This window comes from Cherax quadricarinatus, unplaced genomic scaffold, assembly GCF_038502225.1.
Source record: "Cherax quadricarinatus isolate ZL_2023a unplaced genomic scaffold, ASM3850222v1 Contig1919, whole genome shotgun sequence".
In the NCBI taxonomy this organism is placed as follows: domain Eukaryota; kingdom Metazoa; phylum Arthropoda; class Malacostraca; order Decapoda; family Parastacidae; genus Cherax; species Cherax quadricarinatus.
The window spans coordinates 36,095-62,520 of record NW_027196945.1 but is presented as its reverse complement, the minus strand read 5'-3'; the positions used below and the strand labels follow the sequence as shown (position 1 = coordinate 62,520).

Genomic DNA, 26,426 nt, shown 5'->3' with positions numbered 1-26,426 from the left:
AGGACTGGTTTCCAAAAGACACCTATTGTCAATGTTCACCCATCAGTATGAAATGGGTACTTGGATGTGACTGGTGTGGGTCGCATCCTGGGACAAAATTGGCCTAAGTTGCCCGAAATGCTCAGCATAACAAGCGGTTTTCTATATAGTAGTATGTCACTGATGTCAGCTATGGTCTGTATACCTTGTATATGTACTTGTAGTAAATAAAGATGTTATATTATATTAACTCGCCCTCCATATCTGGTTTATCTGATGTAAAACTACATCATGAGGAAAACAATATTGTAAGAATTATTATTATTTTACTATGGTCTTATTTACAGTATCAAATGCACAATTTACCGAATTATAATCCACGAAAGAACCAACTTGAAATTGCTTGCAAAATCATGACTAATAGTATTGGCAACTGTAGATGCAAAAATTCAGGTAAGCAAGAACAGAGTACTGGACCTGGTGAAACTCACATAATCAACAGCAGAGTGCTGGACCTGGTAAAACTCACATAAGCAAGAACAGAGTACTGGACCTGGTAAAACTCACATAAACAAGAACAGAGTGCTGGACCTGGTAAAACTCACGTAAGCAAAAACAGAATACTGGACCTGGTAAAACTCACGTAAGTAAGAACAGAGTACTGGACCTGGTAAAACACACATAATCAACAGCAGAGTGCTGGACCTGGTAAAACTCACAAAATCAACAGCAGAGTGCTGGACCTGGTAAAACTCACGTAAGAAAGAACCGACTACCTTACCTGGTAAAATTCACGTAAGCAAAAACAGAGTACTGGACCTGGTAAAACTCATATAATCAAAAACAGAGTACTGGACCTGGTAAAACTCAGGTACGCAAAAACAGAGTACTGGACCTGGTAAAACTCACAGACGCAAAAACAGAGTACTGGACCTGGTAAAACTCAGGTACACAAAAACAGAGTACTGGACCTGGTAAAACTCACATAATCAACAGCAGAGTACTGGACCTGGTGAAACTCACGTAAGCAAGAACAGAGTACTGGACCTGGTAAAACTCACATAAACAAGAACAGAGTATTGGAACCTGATAAAACTCACATAATCAACAGCAGAGTGCTGGACCTGGTAAAACTCACGTAATCAACAGCAGAGTGCTGGACCTGGTAAAACTCACGTAAGCAAGAACAGAGTACTGGACCTGGTAAAACTCACGTAAGCAAGAACAGAGTACTGGACCTGGTAAAACTCACGTAAGCAAGAACAGAGTACTGGGCCTGGTAAAACTCACGTAAGCAAGAATAGAGTACTGGACCTGGTAAAACTCACGTAAGCAAGAACAGAGTACTGGACCTGGTAAAACTCACGTATGCAAAAACCAGAGTACTGGATACCGTAAAACTCACATAAGCAAGAACAGAGTACTTGACCTGGTAAAACTCACGTAATCAAGAACAAAGTATACTGGACCTGGTAAAACTCATGTAAGCAAAAACAGAGTACTGGACCTGGTAAAACTTATGTAAGCAAGAATAGAGTACTAGATCTGGTAAAACTCACGTAAGCAACAACAGAGCACTGGACCTGGTAAAATTCACGTAATCAAGAACAATGTATATTGGACCTGGTGAAACTTAAGTAAGGAAGAACAGAGTACTGAACCTGGTAGAACTCACATAAGCAGGAACAGAGTACTGGACCTGGTAGACCTCACATAAGCAGGAACAGAGTACTGGACCTGGCAGACCTCACATAAGCAGGAACAGAGTACTGGACCTGGTAGAACTCCCCTAAGCAGGAACAGAGTACTGAACCTGGTAGAACTCACATAAACAGGAACAGAGTACTGAACCTGGTAGAATTCACATAAGCGGGAACAGAGTACTGGACCTGGTAGAACTCCCCTAAGCAGGAACAGAGTACTGAACCTGGTAGAACTCACATAAACAGGAACAGAGTACTGAACCTGGTAGAATTCACATAAGCGGGAACAGAGTACTGGACTTGGTAGAACTCACGTAAGCAACAGCAGAGTGCTGAACCTGGCAGAACTCACGAAGTTTATGTCTCTTAATGTGCAAACATTAAGTTTCTTTTAATCCGATTTTAATGGAATTGAGCATTTTTAGAGATCCTCAGGTAGTTGATAGGCTTTAAATTGCCCAACCGAAATATAAGCAAAAAAAAATGCCTTTAATTTTTGTAGATTTAGAGATTTAAATATATATGTCTTTAATAATTTCCAAACTAAAAGAATTTTAAATATTGTGTAAAAATTGTCATTTAAAATGCTGAAGCCAACGAGATCAACTACATCATAAAATACACAAATAACCCGCACATAGGAGAGGACATTTAGGTCCGACTTGGACCATTTAGAGTCACTGACACGAAAGAATGAGGAAGCCAGCATATATAGACAACTGGGACAAGAACGTGAACGAGAGAGGAAGAAAAGAAAGAAGTGGTAGTGGTAAGGCTGGTAGTGGACATTAATGCTGATCTTCTCACCTCGCTCAGGGAAGGAGATTCGAACTTTGTTAAAGGTGCTTGTGATCTCCTTGATATTGACACCTCTAGTACCAATGATGGCTCCGTGGAAACGCTTATCAATTATGATGGTTCTCTCCTCATTTTTCATCCTGGATTCCAACTTATCCCATTCCTAAACAAAAAGAAATTCACAATAATTTTGTCCTATTACCTTGAGTTAATATACACAAAGTGTAAATGCACAGAGTTGACTTTAACCTTAAAGATTAAATACGGATTAAATCTTATTAAATAATACTATAATCTTAGGGAATAAATACGGATTAAATCTTATTAAATAATACTTTAATCTTAGGGATAAGAGTATTTTTGATTATTAGTAAATATTTAGCTGCAACTTCAGTGACCTACATTCAGTCGACAGACTTCAAAGTAAATTAATCTGATGACCTTATGTTTTATTCTCTAATATCCAGACAAATCAGACATTTTGGTTATGTAATTAAAATAATGAGACTATCTTTCACTGTAGAAATAAAGCACAATTAAAAAAAATATGATAAATGGATAAAATTAATTGTGTTTTACTGGTTTTTTTTATTAAAGCACATTAACTTTCTCTTCCATGTGGTGGAGAAATTATACCAAACTATCAAGTCTACCAAGTCTGATGATCACAAACTAATCCTCAGTAGAAGACAATATGCATAGATTACTTTCTAAATTGTACTTCCTTGAGCAACTAATGGACAACCAAATAGTCCTAAACTGAACATCAAAATGGTATACAATACCGACAGGTTGTTAGGTAAGACACATATGCAACAGTTAGACAACTTTATTCCGAAACGTTTCGCCTACACAGTAGGCTTCTTCAGTCGAACACAGAAAGTAGGCAGGAACAGTAGAGATGTGAAGACGATGTAATCAGTCCATCACCCTTAAAGTTCAGTTCCATAGTCAGGAACTATCTAGTTCCTGACTATGGAACTGAACTTCTCCAGGCCGAGGGACTGACAACCTCAAATTCTACGACTACAAGGGTGATGGACTGATTACATCGTCTTCACTTCTCTACTGTTCCTGCCTACTTTCTGTATTCGACTGAAGAAGCCTACTGTGTAGGCGAAACGTTTCGGAATAAAGTTGTCTAACTGTTGCATATGTGTCTTACCTAACAATCCTAAACTGCTTAAGATATCAGCTTATGTTTACTAAGCCAGCAAAACACATGAACTGCTACTGCTCCAAAATATTAAATGAGTCAGGATATTCACTAAATTATGTTTGCTGTTTGCAGAATGATTTCTACCAATAAATGTTATCAGTTACCTTCTCTGGTCGTGATACACCAGCTTGGCTGCCTTCATGGTGAGTGAGACTGCTGCCACCAGTGTTTGACATGGTGATCAAAACTCCAGTGTTATTACGAATTCAACAGATGTTTGAGCCACTCTTTGGAATGATGTGATTGCAAACCCTGTAATATATGTTTAAATTGTTATAAGAAAATTAAAAATTAAAAAGATTTTTGAAAATTAAGTGGAACAGGTAATTTAAAAAAAAAAGTGATAACAGCAAAGCTTTACTGCATCATGTTTCACATATATTATTATTATTATTATTATTATTATTATTATTATTATTATTATTATTATTATTATTATTATTTATTATTATTATTATTATTATTGTTATTAACACATCGGCCGATTCCCACCAAGGCAGGGTGGCCCGAAAAAGGAAAACTGCAACATTAACACCCCTCCTTCAGAGTGAGTCCAGGACTCAAGTCCGGCCTGCTGGTTTACCTGAATCCCTTCATGAATGTTACTTTGCTCACACTCCAACAGCACGTCAAGTATTAAAAACCATTTGTCTCCATTCACTCCTATCAAATAAGCTCACACATGCTCGCTGGAAGTCCAAGCCCCTTGCACACTAAACCTCCTTTACACCCTCCCTCCAACCTTTCCTAGGCCGATCACTACCCCACTTTCCCTCCACTACAGATTTATACACTCTCGAAGTCATTTCATTTTGTTCCATTCTCTCTACATGTCCGAATCACTTCAACAACCCCTTCTCACACTACACATTGCCCTCAGACATGACATGTATACTGCCTGCAGCCTTCTCCTCGTTGCAACATTCATCGCCCATGCTTCACACCCATATATGAGTGTTGGTAAAACTATACTCTCATACATTTCCCTCTTTGCCTCCCTTTTCCCCCCATCAATTCTATGATTCACCTTATCCTTCATAGACACATCTGCTGACATGTCCACTCCTAAATATCTGATTACATTCACTTCCTCCATACTCTCTCCCTCCAATCTGATATCCAATCTTTCATCACCTAATCTTTTTATCCTCATCACTTTACTCTTTCTTACATTCAGTTTTAATTTTCTTCTTTTACATACCCTACCAAATTCATCTACCAATCTCTGCAATTTCTCTTCAGAATCTCCCAAAAGCGCAGCATCATCAGCAAAGAGTAACTGTGACAACTCCCACTTTGTGTTTGATTCTTTATCTTATAATTCCACACCTCTTGCCAAGACCCTCACATTCACTTCTCTTACAACCCCATCTATAAATATATTGAACAACCACGGTGACATCACACATCCTTGTCTAAGGCCTACTTTTACTGGAAAATAATCTCTGACACACTGACACAGATTCTGCTTTTGACTCTCGCCCTGGCAGGTCATAGCAGCTCTCCTTACTTACTCTGTCTCCCTACGATCCCCGCTGGGGAGGGGAACCTTTACTTGCACGATGAGCTACGCAAATCGTGTAAAGATCAAACCAACTAGTGGTACCATTGAAGATTCAACGAAGCTTGCTCTTGCAACTGTTGTGCAGGGAGCATTGCATGTTAAATTCAACGCTATTCTGACACTCAAAGAAGCACTCATTGTTGTATGTCACGATGATGCTGAAGCAGAGAAGTTACTCACTACCGAAGCCACCACTACTCTTACTGCTCAAGGATTTACTGTTACATCCTCTCCTGCCCTCAAGGCAAGAAAATCAGTATTCCTGAAAAAACTGGACAAGATTCTGACTTCTCAAACAATTGCCGAACTCAAGTCATCTATTGAAACTCAAAATACTTGGGCTACTGTTGACAGCATTACCAAAATCCCGAATGCATCGTCTATGCTCAAGGTCACCTTTACCGACGTGAACATGGCTGTCATTGCTCTGAACGAAGGTCTTGCTGTTTACTACTACTACATCAGTCCTACCTACATAGAAGCAGAGAGATACCACTACATCCAACATTGCTGGAACTGTTATTCTTATCTTCACACCACCAAAGCAGGTCCAATAAAAGACAAGAAGTTCTGCACTACATGTGATAGTGAGGGACACACCTTCAGTTCCTGTACCGCTGCTGCTCCAACACAACCAGCGTGTTTAAACTGTAAAAGTAATGATCACCATACATTGGCGGCAAAATGTCCTACAAGAAAGGATATTATGAAGAAACAACAAGATGTAACAAAGAAAAAATCTACCAACAATACACCAACGTATGCCGCAATTGCAAAGTTGCAAGCAGACACTACAAATTTACTTCAAGCATCTACTCAGCCCGCCTCCACCACCACCACCACCACCATCACTCCTCCAACATGTGGCGTAACGAAGATCCACTATTGTCTACTATACGCCCACATGCAAAACATGGCTGTTCCTGGATCCTTTAACTCTACCATCAACGAGTTATTTGCATTAAATAACATGCCATCATTTACATTTCCAGCATCTCCACCTTCTGAAGAAATTCTCAAATTCACCAAAGACTTAATCACCAACTCTTCTGCAGAAGTTCCATCAACACCACCAACTAGTGACGTCAATCCAACAACGACCAATGAGAAGCCTCCACCGCCACCACCCCTTACTGAATCCAACCAATCAGAAGCCTTGCCACCAGAAACATCTTCTAATTCGCCTACTGAAGCTGAAAACGAAGCACCACCACCTTCCTCAACTTCACCACCGCCTTCTCCACCTCGACCACGTCGATTACCTGGAACACTATGGGCTAAACACAGAGGACTCATGTTCTACACCATGAAGCATTGCCCCAGCCCAATGGATCGCCTAGAACTCGCCCAACATCTCAAAGACAAAACTGCAACGTACACCACCGACGAAACGCCATACCCTAAAGTCGAACAGATAATCCACCAACTCTAAACCAACGAACTCTTCTACAGAGCTCCCATAGGTGTGATACAACTCTCTAAAACAAAATTTCACACATTGATAACCGCATTAGCGAGAAAATAACTCGTCCTGCTTGCTGCCTACTGACAGTCTCAGCTCCCGCCGCTGCCTTCGCCATCCTCTCCTAGAGAACCAAGCAACGACATCATTCAAGCCTCTCCATCTACGCCTCCAGTACTTCGGTACCACATACCCCAAAATGGTTGGGCCACTTGCCTTGATTCCTCCTCTTCCTCTCCTTCCCATCCTTTTCCATTATTTCTATCCTTCCTTAACCTTCTTCCTTCCCATCTCACGACAGCTCTCGTCGTCTTAATCCTAATCCTAAATCTCCCTCTCTCCCACATACTCTAACCTGAGCCTCACTATCCTCGGAAAAGCACTTCACCACTTTCAGTAACCTACCTCCTACACCATACATCTGCAACATCTGCCACATTGCCCCCCACCCTGTCCCCCGTGTCATATGCTCTCTCCAAATCCATAAATGCCACAACAACCTCTTTACCCTTATCTAAATACTGTTCACCTACATGTTTCACTGTAAACACTTGGTCTACACACCTCCTACCTTTCCTATAGCCTCCTTGTTCATCTCCTCTCCATTTTACTCTTAATTTTTTTCAATAATAACTCTACCATACACTTTATCAGGTATACTCAACAGACTTATTTCCCTATAATTTTTACACTCTCTTTTGTCCCATTTGCCTTTATACAAAGGAACTATGCATGCTCTCTGCCAATCCCTAGGTACCTTACCCTCTTCCATACATATATTAAGTAATAGCACCAACCACTCCAAAACTATATCCAAAACTGTTTTTAACATTTCTATCTTTATCCCATCAATCCCGGCTGCCTTACCCCCTTTCATTCTACCCACTGCCTCATGAACTTCCCCCACACTCACAACTGGCTCTTCCTCACTCCTACAAGATGTCATTTCCTCCTTGCCCTAAGCACGAAATCACAGCTTCCCTATCTTCTTCAACATTTAACAATTCCTCAAAATATTCTCCCTAGGCTTCCTCAACTTATTAATCTCACTCCAAAACTTTTTCTTATTTTCAACAAAATTTGTTGATAACATCTCACCCATTCTCTCATTTGCTCTCTTTTTACATTGCTTCAACACTCTTTTAACCACTCTCTTTTTCTCCCCATGTACTCTTCCCTCCTTGCGTCACTTCTTTGTAAAAACCTCTCATATGCTAACATTTTCTCCCTTGCTACTCTCTTTACATCATTCCACCAATCGCTCCTCTTCCCTCCTGCACTCACTTTCCTGTAACCACAAACTTCTGCTGACACACTAACACTACATTCTTAAACCTACCCCATACATCTTCGACCCCATTGCCTATACTCTCACTAGCCCATCTATCCTCCAATAGTTCTTTATTTCTTACCCTAACTGCCTCATCTTTTAGTTTGTACACCTTCACCTGTCTCTTACTTGCTGCTTCTATTTTCCTTGTATCCCATCTACCTTTTACTCTCACTATAGCTACAACTAAAAAGTGATCTGATATATCTGTGACCCCTCTATAAACATGTACATCCTGAAATCTACTCAACAGTCTTTTATCTACCAATACGTAGTCCAACAAACTACTTTCGTTATGCCCTACATCATATCTTGTATTCTTATTTATCCTGTTTTTCTTAAAATACGTATTACCTATAACTAAACCCCTTTCCATGCAAAGTTCAAATCAAAGGGCTCCCATTATCATTTACACCTGGCACCCCAAACTTACCTACCACTCCCTCTCTAAATGTTTCTCCTACTTTAGCATTTAGGTCCTCTACCACAATTACTCTCTCACTTGGTTCAAAGGTTCCTATACATTTACTTAACATCTCCCAAAATCTCTCTCTCTCCTCTACAATCCTCTCTTCCCCTGGTGCATACACACTTATTATGACACACTTTTCGCATCTGACCCTTATTTTAATCCACATAATCCTTGAATTTACACATTTATATTCCCTCTTCTCCTTCCATAACTGATCCTTCAACATTATTGCTACCCCTTCCTTTGCTCTAACTCTCTCAGATACTCCTGACTTAATCCCATTTATTTCTCCCCACTGAAACTCGTCTACCACCTTCAGCTTTGTTTCGCTTAGGGCCAGGACATCCATCTTCTTTTCATTCATAACATCACCAATCATCTCTTTCTTATCATCCGCACTACATCCACGCACATTCAAGCATCCCAGCATAACCAATCATCTCTTTCTTATCATCCGCACTACATCCACGCACATTCAAGCATCCCAGCATAAAGTTTTTCTTTTCTGTTTTAGTAAATGTTTACAGGAGAAGGAGTTACTAGCCCATTGCTCCCGGCATTTTAGTCACCTCATACGACATGCATGGCTTACGGAGGAAAGATTCTTTTCCACTTCCTCATGGACAATAGAGGAAATAAACAAGAACAAGAGCTATTAAGAAAAAGAAGGAAAAACCTAGATGTGTGTATATATATATGCATGTGCATGTCTGTGTAGTGTGACCTAAGTGTAAATAGAAGTAGCAAGATATACCTGTCATATAGCGTGTTTATGACACAGAAAAAAAGACACCAGCAATCCTACCATCATGTAAAACAGTTACAGGTTTCTGTTTCACAGCCACCAGACAGGACGGTAGTACCTCCCTGCGCGGTTGCTGTCTACCATCCTATTATTATTATTATTATTATTTTATATTATTACTATTATTATTATTATTATTATTATATATCCCTGAAGGGGAACTTTCAGGAGGTTGCCTGATAGTTTATTTTTTTTTTTGTCTTCCTCCAACTTTCTGATTACATTTTGCTCATTACTCGAGATCACCTCATTAAATCGACTTCAAATTTTCAATACTTGTGTACGGTAACCAAGAACAAATTCTTGGAACAATTGACGTGTTCAAGTGCCCTGTGACTAAAGTTGTTTAACAAATTCCCATCCTTCTGCAATTGCATAGATAACTTCCAAAATCTAATGTAGCGTAGCTCCAATTGTTCAAAATAGGTACAAAAAATTTTGACGCCATCTGAGAGTCATTGTCAAATGCGTAGGTCAAGATTTGACAATTTTATTCGTGAAATTGTGTGAAATTCATGTTCCTGTTAAATCATTATCAATAATTTTCAGTTTATCTTTTTTGAACCGCTTCAAAATTTAATGACTGATGAACTTTATTACTAGCATCGTACCTAATAAGTAAATTTGTTGATGAGGTAAAAAAAGAAAAAAAAACTGTGAATAGTTGGTATTCGTGCCATAACTGGAGAATGACTTATCTTACCGGCTTCAAACTCTCACCAGTGGCTTGGTTTCTTGAACATGGGGTTTGCGCTGCCATTTTTGTGGTATTTATATCCCAATTTACCAATTTTAGTGATATTCATATCTTATTCATTACCTAAATAATGTTTCTTCTGATTGCCTTCAAAATATTACAGACGATGTATTCTATGTGAAGGATGAGGACTCATAAATTTATTGCGAGGAGATGCAAATTTGAAATTTTACTAAATTAGTTAAAAACTTGGAATCAGATGAATTACTTGAGAATGACTTTTGTGATAGGATTCAAACTTTTAACGTCAGTTGGTATATATATGTTGTGACGAACAGGTACAACTGGTCAATTAGCAAGAACTTATATAAAATTAATTCCTTTCTAAAATTTTCTCTTTTACGTTTAGATATATTTTTTTCATTTATGATTATGTAAAAATTAATAATTATGTACCAAAAGAACCTTAGAAAGTATATCTAACCTTAATTAATTTGGCCTAATACAAGTAAATATATTTTAGATAAGTTTACAATAATTTTATAACAAACAAACACAATGAAATATATTTTTTTCCTTAGGTTCAAAGTGATTTTTGCGATTTTACTGCATACACAAATTTTCGCTTGCCCTAATCGGCAAGAAGAGCGTTACTATTTAGGGTCAAAATCACAAGTTTAACCTATTCGGCAAACAGCTCCGGGGAGAACCTTGAGTTTTCTCTGAGGTACGTTTATTGTCTTCTCTGAGGATAGGGTCCCCATTCCAGCTATAGAGGTGGTACTTCCCTATATATATATTTATTAATATATATATACATATATGTATATATATATATATATATATATATATATATATATATATATATATATATATATATATATATATATATATATATGTATATGTATATGTGTATATATGTATATGTGTGTCGTGCCGAATAGGCAGAACTTGCGATCTTGGCTTAAATAGCAACGTTCATCTTGCCATATAGGACAAGTGAAAATTTGTGTATGCAATAATTTCGCCTATATATATATATATATATATATATATATATATATATATATATATATATATATATATATATATATATATATATATATATACATATATATATATATATATATATATATATATATATATATATATATATATATATATATGTGTGTGTGTGTGTGTATATATATATATATATATATATATATATATATATATATATATATATATATATATATATATATATATATATATATATATATATATATATATATATATGCAAAACAACCACTGTGAAAGAATAGAGAATTCCAAGCGCGTTCATTGCCTTTTCTAGATGTTTTAATTATTAAGTGTAATAATGAATTCAAATTTAAAATTTACAGAAAACCTACAAATAACTGTTCCTATGTCCACTATTATTCTTCACATCAAGATAGAGATAAACTGTCTGTTTTCTCATCAATGTTTTTGAGAGCTTTACGAAATTGTAGTCCAGAGTTCATAGATGAGGAAATATCCAAAATTTATGAAATAGGTAATGATTTGAAATACCCAAGAAATGTAATTGATAAATCTTTTAAAGTTGCTAGAAATACTTTTTACAATCCAAAAAGGGACAACCAGCCTTATTCAACTAAAAATATGTTGGTTCTCCCTTACCATGAAAACTTGGTTGATATGCCTTCTCTTCTTAAGACTTTTAATATTAAAGTTGTATTCAAAAATCTTGATACAGTAAAAAAAAAACTTTTGATAAAGAATTCCCCGAAAAATGCTGATGGATGTGTCTATAAGATTCCTTGTAAAATTTGCGATAAAGTTTATTACGGTCAAACTGGTAAAAGTCTCGAACTAAGATTAAAACAACATAAATATAGCATTAGAACTGGACAAGATTCCAATACTCTATTTATTCATGTAAGAGATTTTAGCCATCCAATTGATTTTCAAAAAGTTGAGAAAGTAGTATCAAGCAAGTCCATGGTCGACAGGAATATAATTGAATCTTGTTTCATAAAAAGCAGTTTTGACAATAATATGAATATTTCCTTTGTTTTATGTAAATTAGATCCATTTATATTTAATAGAATTTGGGAAGAATTTAATAATACATTGGACAAATAATAATTTTTTAAATTTCTTATTTCTTGGCTAGAATAGTTTGATGGTGGGTTGTGTGAAGGACCTCTCTAGTTCGGCCGGCGGGCCTGCTGTCTCGCGTCAGGTGTTGTGGGATCTGATAGTGAGGTGTGGGCTACCCCATTATATACTCTCCTTTGATGCTTTACTTTCATTGTTCCTTGATAATGTGAGTAGTCACGAAGCGCTTGGAATTCTCTATTCTTTCACAGTGGTTGTTTTCATATTCTAAAATCACTTGTTTGCTGTGATCTTATTGCATATATATATATATATATATATATATATATATATATATATATATATATATATATATATATATATATATATATATATATAGTTCCTTGATAATGTGAGTAGTCACGAAAGCGCTTGGAATTTCTCTATTCTATATATATATATATATATATATATATATATATATATATATATATATATATATATATATATATATATATATATATATATATATATATATATATATATATATATATAAATATATATATATATATATATATATATATATATATATATATATATATATATATATATATATATATATATATATATATATATATATATAATATATATATATATATATATATATATATATATATATATATGTATATGTATATATATATATATATATATAATATATATATATATATATATATATATATATATATATATATATATATATATATGTATATGTATATATATATATATATATATAATATATATATATATATATATATATATATATATATATATATATATATATATTTATTTTATTATTTTTTTATTATCACACTGGCCGATTCCCACCAAGGCAGGGTGACCCGAAAAAGAAAAACTTTCACCATCATTCACTCCATCACTGTCTTGCCAGAAGGGTGCTTTACACTACAGTTTTTAAACTGCAACATTAACACCCCTCCTTCAGAGTGGTTGTTTTGCATATATATATATATATATATATATATATATATATATATATATATATATATATATATATATATATATATATATATATATATATATATATATATATATATACGCATAACCACCGTGGAGTCAGTTGAATGATACCTCTTGGTCTTTCGTGTTGCAATCAACACATCAGGAGCTTGTAATGTTGTTGCTGTGGATTACCAATCACAGATGCCGTAAGTGATAGATTAGTAAGTACTGCAGGATTATGATGCTTGGAGAAAACAATAGCATATATTTATAGAATTGTCAAAATTCTTGATTTCTTTTTTAAGATATGTGTTGGATGTGAGTGCTGAGTTTCAGGTTGCAGTCCACGCGTTTACCTAATAATTTTCCTTCGTCTTGCCTTACTATGTGAGAACTATCTATTTTTCGCTAACCTCAGTATTTTAGCTCAATTCTCAAGCAACCTGTAGAAGGTCTTGTAAATAATTAAAGTTTGTTGTCATCTAGGTAAAAATCTTCACAAGGTCATTGTTGACAGTACTGTTGAGAATAAAGGGATAAAGATTAGATATGACGAATATTGTGTCATCTGGAAACAGAACTGATTTAAGTTACTGGGAGGCATTTGCTAGGTCATTTATAAGGAAAGGAAATAAAGTGGTCCAAGGACGCCTCCCTTTGGAACCTCTTTGTTAACAGTTTGCATAGAATGAAGCAGTGTCATTGACAGTCACATGCTGCCGTTTATCTGTAAGGTAGCATGACCTCTCATTCCATAATATTCTAGCTTCACAGCAGGACATTGTGGTCTGGTCTACAGTGCTGAAAGCTTTTCTTAAAACAATCAAAAGGCCCTTTCGTTATTCAGTATTTTTTAGAGCTACAAAGATAGAATCCAGTATATTCAGAGTAGAGTCTTCACTACTTTTTCCTGGTTTCGAGCGAAATTGTCAAGGGTTAAGAATACTGGGTTGTGATACATGCATGAATAAGCTTGTATATTATTCTTTCAAGGATTTTCAATAATGAAAACATGTTAGAGATTGGTCCGAAGTTGTTAATATTAGCTGGGTTTCCACCTTGATGGATTGGGTGTAACTCGTGGAAGCTTAAGTAGTCTTTGGGAAAATCTGAGATTCACGAGATTTAATAAGCAGAGTTGCAATGGTAGTTGGTAACATATGGTGGAACACTCGCTGTATTACTTGCCTTTGTTTTTGAGTACATTTAGTATTGAAGTTATCTATGCATTCTATATGAGTTGTTGGAGTCAGGTAGAAAGAGCTTTCGCAGCTGTTAGAGCAGTGGAGTTCGGAATTTTGCTTGCCAGGTTAGTCCCTGGGGTTGAGAAGTGAAGTTGACAAACTGTATCAGCAATATGGATGGGAGGCTCATTTAATTTGCTCTGTACAATTTCTTTAATCTTAGCAAATTATTTTGAGCGAGCTCAGAATGTGTGAGAGTATTTTCCATGTCTTTTTCACATCGCCGTTTAGTTCTATGAACCTCTTTCCCTAATACAGATGTTTAGGTTTCACAAGCATGGCAAGATGTCAATGAATTACTTTTCCTAGTTCCTTGGGATTTAAACCTATTCTATATTGTTTTTCATAAGCATGCTTCTTGTCAACAGATCAGAAGATGCTGCTGGCTAATCTCTTGGTTGCGACCTGTTTGGTTTTTTGAGGGACATTATTTATTATAAAGAGAGGCACTGAATTTTCTGAAGGAGAGCTTAGACACTTGAGTGGGTATAATTATTGTTGAGTGCATATCATTATTATTTAGTGGATACCATTATTATTTAGTGGATACAATAGTTGTTGAGTGGATATCATTACTGTTGAGTGAATATCATTACTGTTGAGTGGATACCATTATTGTTGCAATCATTCTTACTTATTGATGTGAAAAAATATACGTTATACCACAAAACAGAGCCTAAATGTTAGTGATGATGTTCTATATACCTGTAGCTTAACTAGTGAGTGTTCCGGGAGTCAACGCCTCCGCGACCCGGTCAATCACCAGGCTTCGTACGTACGAATGTCAAGAGAAGATGCTGATGTCTCAGTAATATGTAGTATGTGTAGTTATTAATGTCAATAGATTGCAGCAATACATGATAAGGAAGTCCATGTAGTCTATCTAGAATTTAGGTCAGGTAAATGTGCCTTTTAAAAAAGATTAGGTATGTGGCAGATTGAGAACATTTTGCATTTTCTGGAAGGAAATTCCAAATTTTAGGGTCTTTATTGAGAGTCGTCTGCTTCCATTATATTAATGTCACCAGCGTCTACTTCCATTATATTAATGTCACCAGCATCTGCTTCCATTAGATAAATGTCACCAGCAATTATTAAATCATGCCATTTAGTTTAATATTATAAATGTTTCTTTGAGGTTATTCTCAGAGGTGACTATGTTAGTGTGTGGAGTTCTGTAAACACCACGTGTTGCTACTGAGGCATTCATGTTTTTAGCTGTAAATTGAGAAAGTGTGTATTCACCATGTTCTTATAAAGTATATGTAGAATTTATGCATTGTATCTTATTGGAATAGTGTATTGCAGTGAAATCTAGCTTATAATCTGGTCTGCATTTATGGATGACTGTGAATCCAAGTTACCTTTAATATATAATGTAATGACTGAAGGAGGGCTATGATATCATTTTAGTGTTACTAAGATAGTATAGCACTGCTAGGTGCCAAGGTATTGGTCCAGTGTGGTGAGAATGGTATAGCACTGCGTACCTTGTTCCAAGGTTCGTAGGTTCGAGTCTCCTTCAGCCAGAGATCAGTGTTTGTGTATATTTCGCCTGCTCTTGCGAATTCCTTGCATTGTTAAAATCTCTAGTAAGGTTGATGCATGCAGGGGATGAGATGAAATGCTGTAAGCCTTCTCCCTGAAAGCTGGCTGCCTTGGATCAACGTCTAGCATTGTGCTAGGTGCCAAGGTATTGGTCCAGTGTGGTGAGAATGGTATAGTACTGCGTACCTTGTTCCAAGGTTCGTAGGTTCGAGTCTCCTTCAGCCAGAGATCAATGTTTGTGTATATCTCGCCTGCTCTTGCGAATGCCTTGTGTGTGTGTATATATATATATATATATATATATATATATATATATATATATATATATATATATATATATATATATATATATATATATATATATATATATGTCGTGCCGAATAGGCAGAATTTGCGATCTTGGCTTAAATAGCAACGTTCATCTTGCCATATAGGACAAGTGAAAATTTGAGTATGCAATAATTTCGCCAAAATCATTCTGAACCTTACGAAAAAAATATATTTCACTGTGTTTGTTTAGTATTAAATTACTGTAAACAAATCTAAAATATATTTAGTTGGGTTAGGCTAAAATATATTGTTCTCGTTATAATAAGGTTCGGTAAGTTTTTTAAGATTCTTTTGGTGTAAAATTAAAAATTTTTTCATCAACATTAATGAAAAAAAATATATCTTTAAACGTATAAGAGAAAATTTTAGAAAGGACTTAATTTTAAATGAGTTATTGCTAATTGACTAGTTTTACATATTCGGCACGACATATATATATATATATATATATATATTTATATATATATATATGTATATATATATATATATATATATATATATATATATATATATATATATTCGGCATATATATATATATATATATATATATATATATATATATATATATATATATATATATATAAATTTATATATCTCCAGCACCTTGCACCATTCTTCCAGTTAGAAATGATTGTGTCAATGCTTGGACTATTTAGAGGCATATGTTATGGAAACAATGTGGGATTAATGTTAACGATGGAGCGACCAGTCAGGGCATCCTCCCCCACGCCACGGGGGTGGGTGGAAGAGGTGGGATGTGTAACTAGATGGTGAGTGAACACATTGGTTCAGCAGTGCCCATACCCACATTGTTCATAGTGTACATGGGAAACAAATAAGGTTGTGTGTATTGTAAGTGTCAACAATATATAGTGTGCAAGTCCATGCGTATTGTACTCCCCGGGATAACCCCGCTCAACAACCTGCGCCTCCCCCACCTAAATACCAGCACCTCCCCCACCCAATTCCCAGGGGAAGTTTTCCCTTTCCCCTCCCAGCCCCTCAAACTCCACCAGACCACCACGGTCAAGTTCACTACCTTCCACACACCATACCCACCCAGCATGTCATATTCCACTCCTACTGTCTACTCTAGCAGATGGATGCCAACCAGGAGGAAGCAAGCAGCCGGAGAAATGGCACGGCTGGCAATACTAGGAGAGGCAAGTGTCGGTCATGCTTACAGTTTCGTTGTCTCAACTCTAATGGTTTCCTCCGCAAACATGGTAGTTGCCCTGGTTCAGGATGTCCTCCTGTGGAAAGTGATGATCCAGAGCCACCTCAGGCACCTGAACTCACTCCAACAGATCTCATCTCATCAGACAATATCTTGGAAGCAATTAAAGCAACAGGTACCAGGACACACACACATATTCCCAAAGCAGCCCGTCCACACGCAGCTGGGAAACTTACAGACCTCCTGAACTGAAAAAAGTAAACGATGGTTCCACTACCTTAAATGCTCCACCAACCATCAAGGCATGGCACAACTTGCTACTTTTTGGCAATGTCTGCTTAACTGTGCCGGAAAGAAGGGAAAAGAGGCTAGCCTCAATGATAATTAAATCCTTAAGAGATTTTCCTAGAGCTGATAACCTCATTGCCTTCCCCGTCAACACAAAAAAGGGAGAGGCAGAACCCCCACTCACTCCACTGACAGTGAAAAAGTCAGTCCAGGTGAGTAAGAAAATTGAAGAGGGCAACACAGTGGGGGCAATCAGAATTATTACCAGTGAAGATACAGTTGCTCCCAGGGATGCTGACACGGCTGAAGCACTTAGAGGAAAGCACCCTGCCAAGGAAACCAGTGGCACCAACAGTTCCAACACCTCTGTCCCCACTGTGGAACTATTGATTGTGGAAGACTCAGACACTTACAAAGCAATAATGTCATTCCCATCTGGCTCTGCTGGGAGTTACACTGGAATAAGGCCACTGCATTTAAAGGAAATGGTTAATCCAGTTATTAGGGAAACTGCAGAGACTGCTTTCAGAGATCACAAGGTTCGTCAACAAGTCCTTGGCTGTCTTGTATCCAAAGCTGCTGTCCAAAGTATTCGTGCACAGGCAGCCATGATGCTTCAACCAAACCAGCTTGGCTTTGGGGTCTCTCAAGGAAGTGAAGCAGCGGTTCATGCAACAAGGGCATATAACAACAACCTTCCTTAGGACAATGTAGTGGTAAAATTAGATTTCAAGAATGCATTCAATCTCCTGAAAAGAGACATGGTATTAGCAGCAGTACAAGAACATTTCCCTGGTCTCTTCCCTTTTGTTTCAGCTGGGTATAGCAAGGAATCAATGCTTCTCTTCGGAGAGCATGAAAACACATCATCGGAGGGTGTCCAACAAGGAGATCCTCTTGCACCATTTCTCTTCTGTATAGCAGTTAGGGAAATCACAGTCAGACTGACCAGCGAGCTAAACATCTGGTTCCTAGATGATGGCACACTAGCAGGTACAAAGAAATCCCTCCTACATGATCTTACACAGGTAATGACACGGGGACAGGAAATGGGTCTCATCCTGAATCCATCCAACTGTGAAATCATCTCAGTCAGTCAACTAGTGATAAATGCAGTGAGATCAAAACTACCAGGAGCAGCAGTCATTGCCCCCACAAATAGTGTCTTGCTAGGAGCACCTCTGAGAAGCAATGCCATTGACACAATTCTCAGGAAGAAATTGGAAGAGTTAAGGAGAATGGAACAACGAATAGGCAATCTGGACACCCACGATGCCTTGTACCTACTCAAAAGGGGTTGATTCTGCTCAGGTTGACATATTTCCTAAGATGTGCTACACTTCCAGTCAGATTAGGAGGCATTGGTGTCCGCAAGTCATCACAGATTGTACTACCTGCTTTTCTGTCCTCATGTACTGTATCCAGAGGGCTTGTAGCAGCGAGTCTCCCTGAACATCTTAGGGCCAAGATTGGAGTCCAGGACCAAAAGTTCATTAACGGAGCCATGATCTGGGAAAATTAACCGGCTTTGAAACCAGACCTGCTACCCCCAGCAACTACAAACAATCGCACTGGGATGGTCCAATAGTGGAAAATATAGCCTCAACAATGCTTCAGTGTGTCAGGGAAGGATAGAGCCTACCTCCTGGCAGTGAGAGCCCCTCATGCAGGGGACTTTCTGTTGGCTGTTCCCAACTCCAGCCTTGGCACACGCCTCGACCCACAGACCATCTGCATCGGTGTTGCCCTTCGACTTGCCACCCCTATTCTTGCCGAACACAGGTGTATTTGTGGCAGTGAAGCAGCAGACCGATTCGGGTACCATGGTCTTGTGTGCCGTAAATTCGAGGGAAAGATTGCAAGACATGAGGAGGTTAATAACATTATCAAGAGGAGCCTCACAACAGCCAGATGTCCAGCAGAAAGGGAGCCACCCCAGCTATGCAGATCTGATGACAGCCAGAAGCGTCCAGATGGTATCACCCTTCAAGCCTGGACAGACGGGAAGCAGGTGGTGTGGGACTAAACATGTGCATCTACCTTGGCTGCTACCTATCTCCAATACACCAGGGAGGAAGGACGGGCAGTTGCCAGCTTCAGGGAGTCCCAAAAGTCTAGAAAATATGGAGAACTTGCCCATCATTATAAGTTTGTTCCCATAGGCTCAGAGACCCTTGGCTCATGGGAAATGAATGCATCTAAATTTCTTAAGAAGCTGGGATCCCAGGGCAGCTAGTTTTCTGTTCCAGCGGCTCAGTGCGGCTGTTCAAAGGGGTAATGCCTGCTGTATTTTGGGCACACGCCCCAGCTCTGAGGAGCTGGATGAGATTTTCGGCTTATAATCGGTAATACACACCTAACAACATGTACCGTATAAGCCACCTTTATATCAACAATGTATCTCTTAAATCTTCTGTACCATATTATGTAATAAAATATTCCTATTGGTAAAAAGAAGAATGAAAAGATGGGGTGGTAGGGGAAGTGGAAAATTCAAATGGCTTCAGGAAGAAATCCAAATATTCTTCCTTGAAGCCTTTTTAGCCACTTCTCCGAGGCTATGGGTCCCACAATTTACACCAGAGGTGGACCCCTTCCTATTATATATATATATATATATATATATATATATATATATATATATATATATATATATATATATATATATATATATATATATATATATATATATAGGTAGTAGGTTGGTAGACAGCAACCACCCAGGGAAGTACTACCGTCCTGCCAGATGACTGTGAAACAAAAACCTGTAACTGTTTTGCATGATGGTAGGATTGCCGGTTTCTTTTTCTGTCTCATAAACACGCTAGATAACAGGGATATCTTGCTACTCCTACTTACACTTTGGTCACACTTCACAGACACGCACATGCATATATATATATACATACATCTAGGTTTTTCTCCTTTTTCTAAATAGCTCTTGTCCTTTTTTATTTCTTCTATTGTCCATGGGGAAGTGGAAAAGAATCTTTCCTCCGTAAGCCATGCGTGTCGTATGAGGCGACTAAAATGCCGGGAGCAATGTGCTAGTAACCCCTTCTCCTGTATACATTTACTAAAAAAGAGAAGAAGAAAAACTTTATAAAACTGGGTTGCTTAAATGTGTGTGGATGTAGTGCGGATGACAAGAAACAGATGATTGCTGATGTTATGAATGAAAAGAAGTTGGATGTCCTGGCTCTAAGCGAAACAAAGCTGAAGGGGGTAGGAGAGTTTCAGTGGGGGGAAATAAATGGGATTAAATCTGGAGTATCTGAGAGAGTTAGAGCAAAGGAAGGGGTAGCAGTAATGTTAAATGATCAGTTATGGAAGGAGAAAAGAGAATATGAATGTGTAAATTCAAGAATTATGTGGATTAAAGTAAAGGTTGGATGCGAGAAGTGGGTCATAATAAGTGTGTATGCACCTGGAGAAGAGAGGAATGCAGAGGAGAGAGAGAGATTTTGGGAGATGTTAAGTGAATGTATAGGAGCCTTTGAACCAAGTGAGAGAGTAATTGTGGTAGGGGACCTGAATGCTAAAGTAGGAGAAACTTTTAGAGAGGGTGTGGTAGGTAAGTTTGGGGTGCCAGGTGTAAATGATAATGGGAGCCCTTTGATTGAACTTTGTATAGAAAGGGGTTTAGTTATAGGTAATACATATTTTAAGAAAAAGAGGATAAATAAGTATACAAGATATGATATAGGGCGAAATGACAGTAGTTTGTTGGATTATGTATTGGTAGATAAAAGACTGCTGAGTAGACTTCAGGATGTACATGTTTATAGAGGGGCCACAGATATATCAGATCACTTTCTAGTTGTAGCTACACTGAGAGTAAAAGGTAGATGGGATACAAGGAGAATAGAAGCATCAGGGAAGAGAGAGGTGAAGGTTTATAAACTAAAAGAGGAGGCAGTTAGGGTAAGATATAAACAGCTATTGGAGGATAGATGGGCAAATGAGAGCATAGGCAATGGGGTCGAAGAGGTATGGGGTAGGATTAAAAATGTAGTGTTAGAGTGTTCAGCAGAAGTTTGTGGTTACAGGAAAGTGGGTGCAGGAGGGAAGAGGAGCGATTGGTGGAATGATGATGTAAAGAGAGTAGTAAGGGAGAAAAAGTTAGCATATGAGAAGTTTTTACAAAGTAGAAGTGATGCAAGGAGGGAAGAGTATATGGAGAAAAAGAGAGAGGTTAAGAGAGTGGTGAAGCAATGTAAAAAGAGAGCAAATGAGAGAGTGGGTGAGATGTTATCAAGAAATTTTGTTGAAAATAAGAAAAAGTTTTGGAGTGAGATTAACAAGTTAAGAAAGCCTAGAGAACAAATAGATTTGTCAGTTAAAAATAGGAGAGGAGAGTTATTAAATGGAGAGTTAGAGGTATTGGGAAGATGGAGGGAATATTTTGAGGAATTGTTAAATGTTGATGAAGATAGGGAAGCTGTGATTTCGTGTATAGGGCAAGGAGGAATAACATCTTGTAGGAGTGAGGAAGAGCCAGTTGTGAGTGTGGGGGACGTTCGTGAGGCAGTAGGTAAAATGAAAGGGGGTAAGGCAGCCGGGATTGATGGGATAAAGATAGAAATGTTAAAAGCAGGTGGGGATATAGTTTTGGAGTGGTTGGTGCAATTATTTAATAAATGTATGGAAGAGGGTAAGGTACCTAGGGATTGGCAGAGAGCATGCATAGTTCCTTTGTATAAAGGCAAAGGTGATAAAAGAGAGTGCAAAAATTATAGGGGGATAAGTCTGTTGAGTGTACCTGGTAAAGTGTATGGTAGAGTTATAATTGAAAGAATTAAGAGTAAGACGGAGAATAGGATAGCAGATGAACAAGGAGGCTTTAGGAAAGGTAGGGGGTGTGTGGACCAGGTGTTTACAGTGAAACATATAAGTGAACAGTATTTAGATAAGGCTAAAGAGGTCTTTGTGGCATTTATGGATTTGGAAAAGGCGTATGACAGGGTGGATAGGGGGGCAATGTGGCAGATGTTGCAAGTGTATGGTGTAGGAGGTAGGTTACTGAAAGCAGTGAAGAGTTTTTACGAGGATAGTGAGGCTCAAGTTAGAGTATGTAGGAAAGAGGGAAATTTTTTCCCAGTAAAAGTAGGCCTTAGACAAGGATGTGTGATGTCACCGTGGTTGTTTAATATATTTATAGATGGGGTTGTAAGAGAAGTAAATGCGAGGGTCTTGGCAAGAGGCGTGGAGTTAAAAGATAAAGAATCACACACAAAGTGGGAGTTGTCACAGCTGCTCTTTGCTGATGACACTGTGCTCTTGGGAGATTCTGAAGAGAAGTTGCAGAGATTGGTGGATGAATTTGGTAGGGTGTGCAAAAGAAGAAAATTAAAGGTGAATACAGGAAAGAGTAAGGTTATGAGGATAACAAAAAGATTAGGTGTTGAAAGATTGAATATCAGATTGGAGGGAGAGAGTATGGAGGAGGTGAACGTATTCAGATATTTGGGAGTGGACGTGTCAGCGGATGGGTCTATGAAAGATGAGGTGAATCATAGAATTGATGAGGGAAAAAGAGTGAGTGGTGCACTTAGGAGTCTGTGGAGACAAAGAACTTTGTCCTTGGAGGCAAAGAGGGGAATGTATGAGAGTATAGTTTTACCAACGCTCTTATATGGGTGTGAAGCGTGGGTGATGATGTAGACAGCCTGTACTGTCTGCACAGACAGCCCATGCTGTCTGCCAGCTTAGTTCATATTTCGCACCACTCAGGTGCTGCCATCTATAGGCCTTGCCACTTCAGTATGCCCAGACTTGCCTCACCCTCACTCACACAGCGGCCTGGCATCAAGACACAGGTACTCCCAGCTCTCTCTCGTGGGCATGGCCCTCCCGGGCCCTGGGCTCAAACACACAAGCCTGTGGAACCCACCTACTACTTAACAATAAACAAAGAAGCCTCCGAAGAAGACGTATATCATTCACCCCGCTTACAGCCTACCAAACAAGCCCGTTATAAATGGTGACAGCGGTGCTCCGCAGCAGTTGTGTTTGCCTGGAGAGAAGGAGGAAGAGGTATGAAGTCATCTTCACTTCATCACCCTACACAAGAAGGATCCTTCTCTCAACGAGTTATCCTGATGTCGTGTCTGCACGTTTGAGCATCCAGACACAGGTACTAGCAGGATCCAGCCGAAATTTGCCGAAATTCTCCGAGAATTGTAAGTGGCGTCCCAGTGACCCCACGCTGTTTCTCAAGTCACGTGTTCAGCGTCACTTGTATGTTGCTGTTGTTGTTCAGCTCAGCACAGCTGTTTCAGCAAGCCAGAGGTGAGTTTTGTGGTGATTTCTGCGTCCAGTGTGAGCTTCTCCACGTGTTTGTGGGTGGAGGAGGAGGAGGAATGGCCAGATGCCCGCCCTGCCATACACTCACGCACGCACGCTCCTCGCCACCACACTACCATACACTCACCCCTGCCCACTCCCTCTGCTGTGTTTTCTGCTGTTTTTCGTATGAATTCATTGCCAGTGCTGTGTATCCGAGTGCCCGAGGCCACTCGAAGCTACGTGGATCACGACGTCACGTGGGTGTGGGCGATGTCACGTAGACCTACAAAGCCACGTGAGTTACCAGATGTCCCAGGCCTCATGCTGTGGTCTGCTGCCCGCATCACTTCGACGCCACCCACGATGCTGCCCGACTTCATGACGTCACGATGTCTGTTGACGTCACCTCACGATGTCTGCCTGACGTCACCTCACGATGTCTGCCTGACGTCACCTCGCGACATCACGCCTGACATCACATGTCACCATCGAGTGTTCAGTAATTATTTCAGTATTGTCGAGAAGATTGAGAGAAAATATATGTCGTGTGTTAATTAATTCCTCTCAGTCAGTGTTCTCACATTTTAGTATATGTCTTAGTGTCAGTTTTGTGCACAGAAAAGCATCTTTTGCTAGTTTAAGCCATGTTGTACCGTATGTACAGCGGTGTGTTTGTAAGTTTTCCGTGTGTCCAGTGAGGTCTGTGGTCAGACCCTTGAGTAGCACCACTGTGCTAAGTCACCCGCGTGACCAGTGTTTGACAGCTGATTTCTCAGCCCTGAGCGTATGAGCCCCCTTGTACAGAAAGCTTTTATGCTCGTCGCTCGTGTTGTTCTGCAGAATCGTACCTGCTACGATTCCCATCGAGATTTGTTTCACTTCACCTCCAGACCGTCAGAGTGCAGTTATATGTAGAGATACAAGTCTGGGGACGCTTAGGCTAACCTCTGCTATAACTCCAACTGTCGAGAGATGATACTCGTCAAGCCGCAGCCAGGCCTGTCGGCAGGCGCTGTGTCAGCCTCGTGTCACAAGCTTCAGTGAGCAGCCTGCACAAAGAAGATGTCACTTTGACTGCTAGCTCTCTCACTGCAGTCTGGTGTATGATGTTACGACTCCCAGATGTTTCGCCCAGTCGTCTCTGCCACGACTCGCTCCACAACTCGCTCCACGCTCGCCGGCAGTGACAGCCCAGCGACAGTACCAGTCGAGAAGTGTTCTCCTGAGTCGCTTGCCAGAAGTCCTGCCCAGTTGCCGAGTTTTGTCGACGCCTCACTCGAGGGCACCAGCATGTCGTGCCCCAGGTTGAGTGAAAACCTGCAGCGACTCCTACGATGACTGCTTCACCAGAGGAGACCGTACCCTGTTACGTCACAGCTCAGCTGCGGCGATGTCTCCTGTGTTGCAGTACCTGTCCAGACGCAGGAAGGCGTGCAGTGATGCACTTCGATGCTCACTGCCTTTGACCACGATGTTTAGCACACCCCACATGTTTTTTTCTTCCCTCCCTGTAGGAAGTTTTTTTTTCCATGTCCATATGTATATATATGTTTTTATTTTGTGTTCTGTGCCCTGTTCCTACGAGAGAGAGCCTGAGTTTCTTTTACCACCAGTATTGTCGCGTCGGGATGACGCGCGGTAGGTGGCCGAGCGTATGTAGACAGCCTGTACTGTCTGCACAGACAGCCCATGCTGTCTGCCAGCTTAGTTCATATTTCGCGCCACTCAGGTGCTGCCATCTATAGGCCTTGCCACTTCAGTATGCCCAGACTTGCCTCACCCTCACTCACACAGCGGCCTGGCATCAAGACACAAGTACTCCCAGCTCTCTCTCGTGGGCATGGCCCTCCTGGGCCATGGGCTCGAACACACAAGCCTGTGGAACCCACCTACTACTTAACAATAAACAAAGAAGCCTCCGAAGAAGACGTATATCATTCACCCCGCTTACAGCCTACCAAACAAGCCCGTTATAATGAATGTTGCAGCGAGGAGAAGGCTGGAGGCAGTGGAGATGTCATGTCTGAGGGCAATGTGTGGTGTGAATATAATGCAGAGAATTCGTAGTTTGGAAGTTAGGAGGACGTGCGGGATTACCAAAACTGTTGTCCAGAGGGCTGAGGAAGGGTTGTTGAGGTGGTTCGGACATGTAGAGAGAATGGAGCAAAACAGAATGACTTCAAGAGTGTATCAGTCTGTAGTGGAAGGAAGGCGGGGTAGGGGTCGGCCTAGGAAAGGTTGGAGGGAGGGGGTAAAGGAGGTTTTGTGTGCGAGGGGCTTGGACTTCCAGGAGGCATGCATGAGCGTGTTTGATAGGAGTGAATGGAGACAAATGGTTTTTAATACTTGACGTGCTGTTGGAGTGTGAGCAAAGTAACATTTATGAAGGGATTCAGGGAAACCGGCAGGCCGGACTTGAG

At 39.3% G+C, this 26,426-nt stretch overlaps 1 protein-coding gene across 1 annotated transcript in view; it reads right to left on the bottom strand.

The window, feature by feature from the left end:
• The window catches only part of LOC128693032 (vigilin), a 40,813-nt gene that overhangs the window by 2,355 nt on the left and 12,032 nt on the right, over positions 1-26,426 (bottom strand). The window contains exons 2-3 of the mRNA XM_070081185.1: positions 3,804-3,951; positions 2,490-2,643 (exon numbers count right to left, since the gene is read on the bottom strand). Of these exons, the coding sequence (XP_069937286.1) occupies positions 2,490-2,643; positions 3,804-3,875 (226 nt within the window). The 5' untranslated portion in view covers positions 3,876-3,951. The remainder of the gene's footprint in view (positions 1-2,489; positions 2,644-3,803; positions 3,952-26,426) is intronic.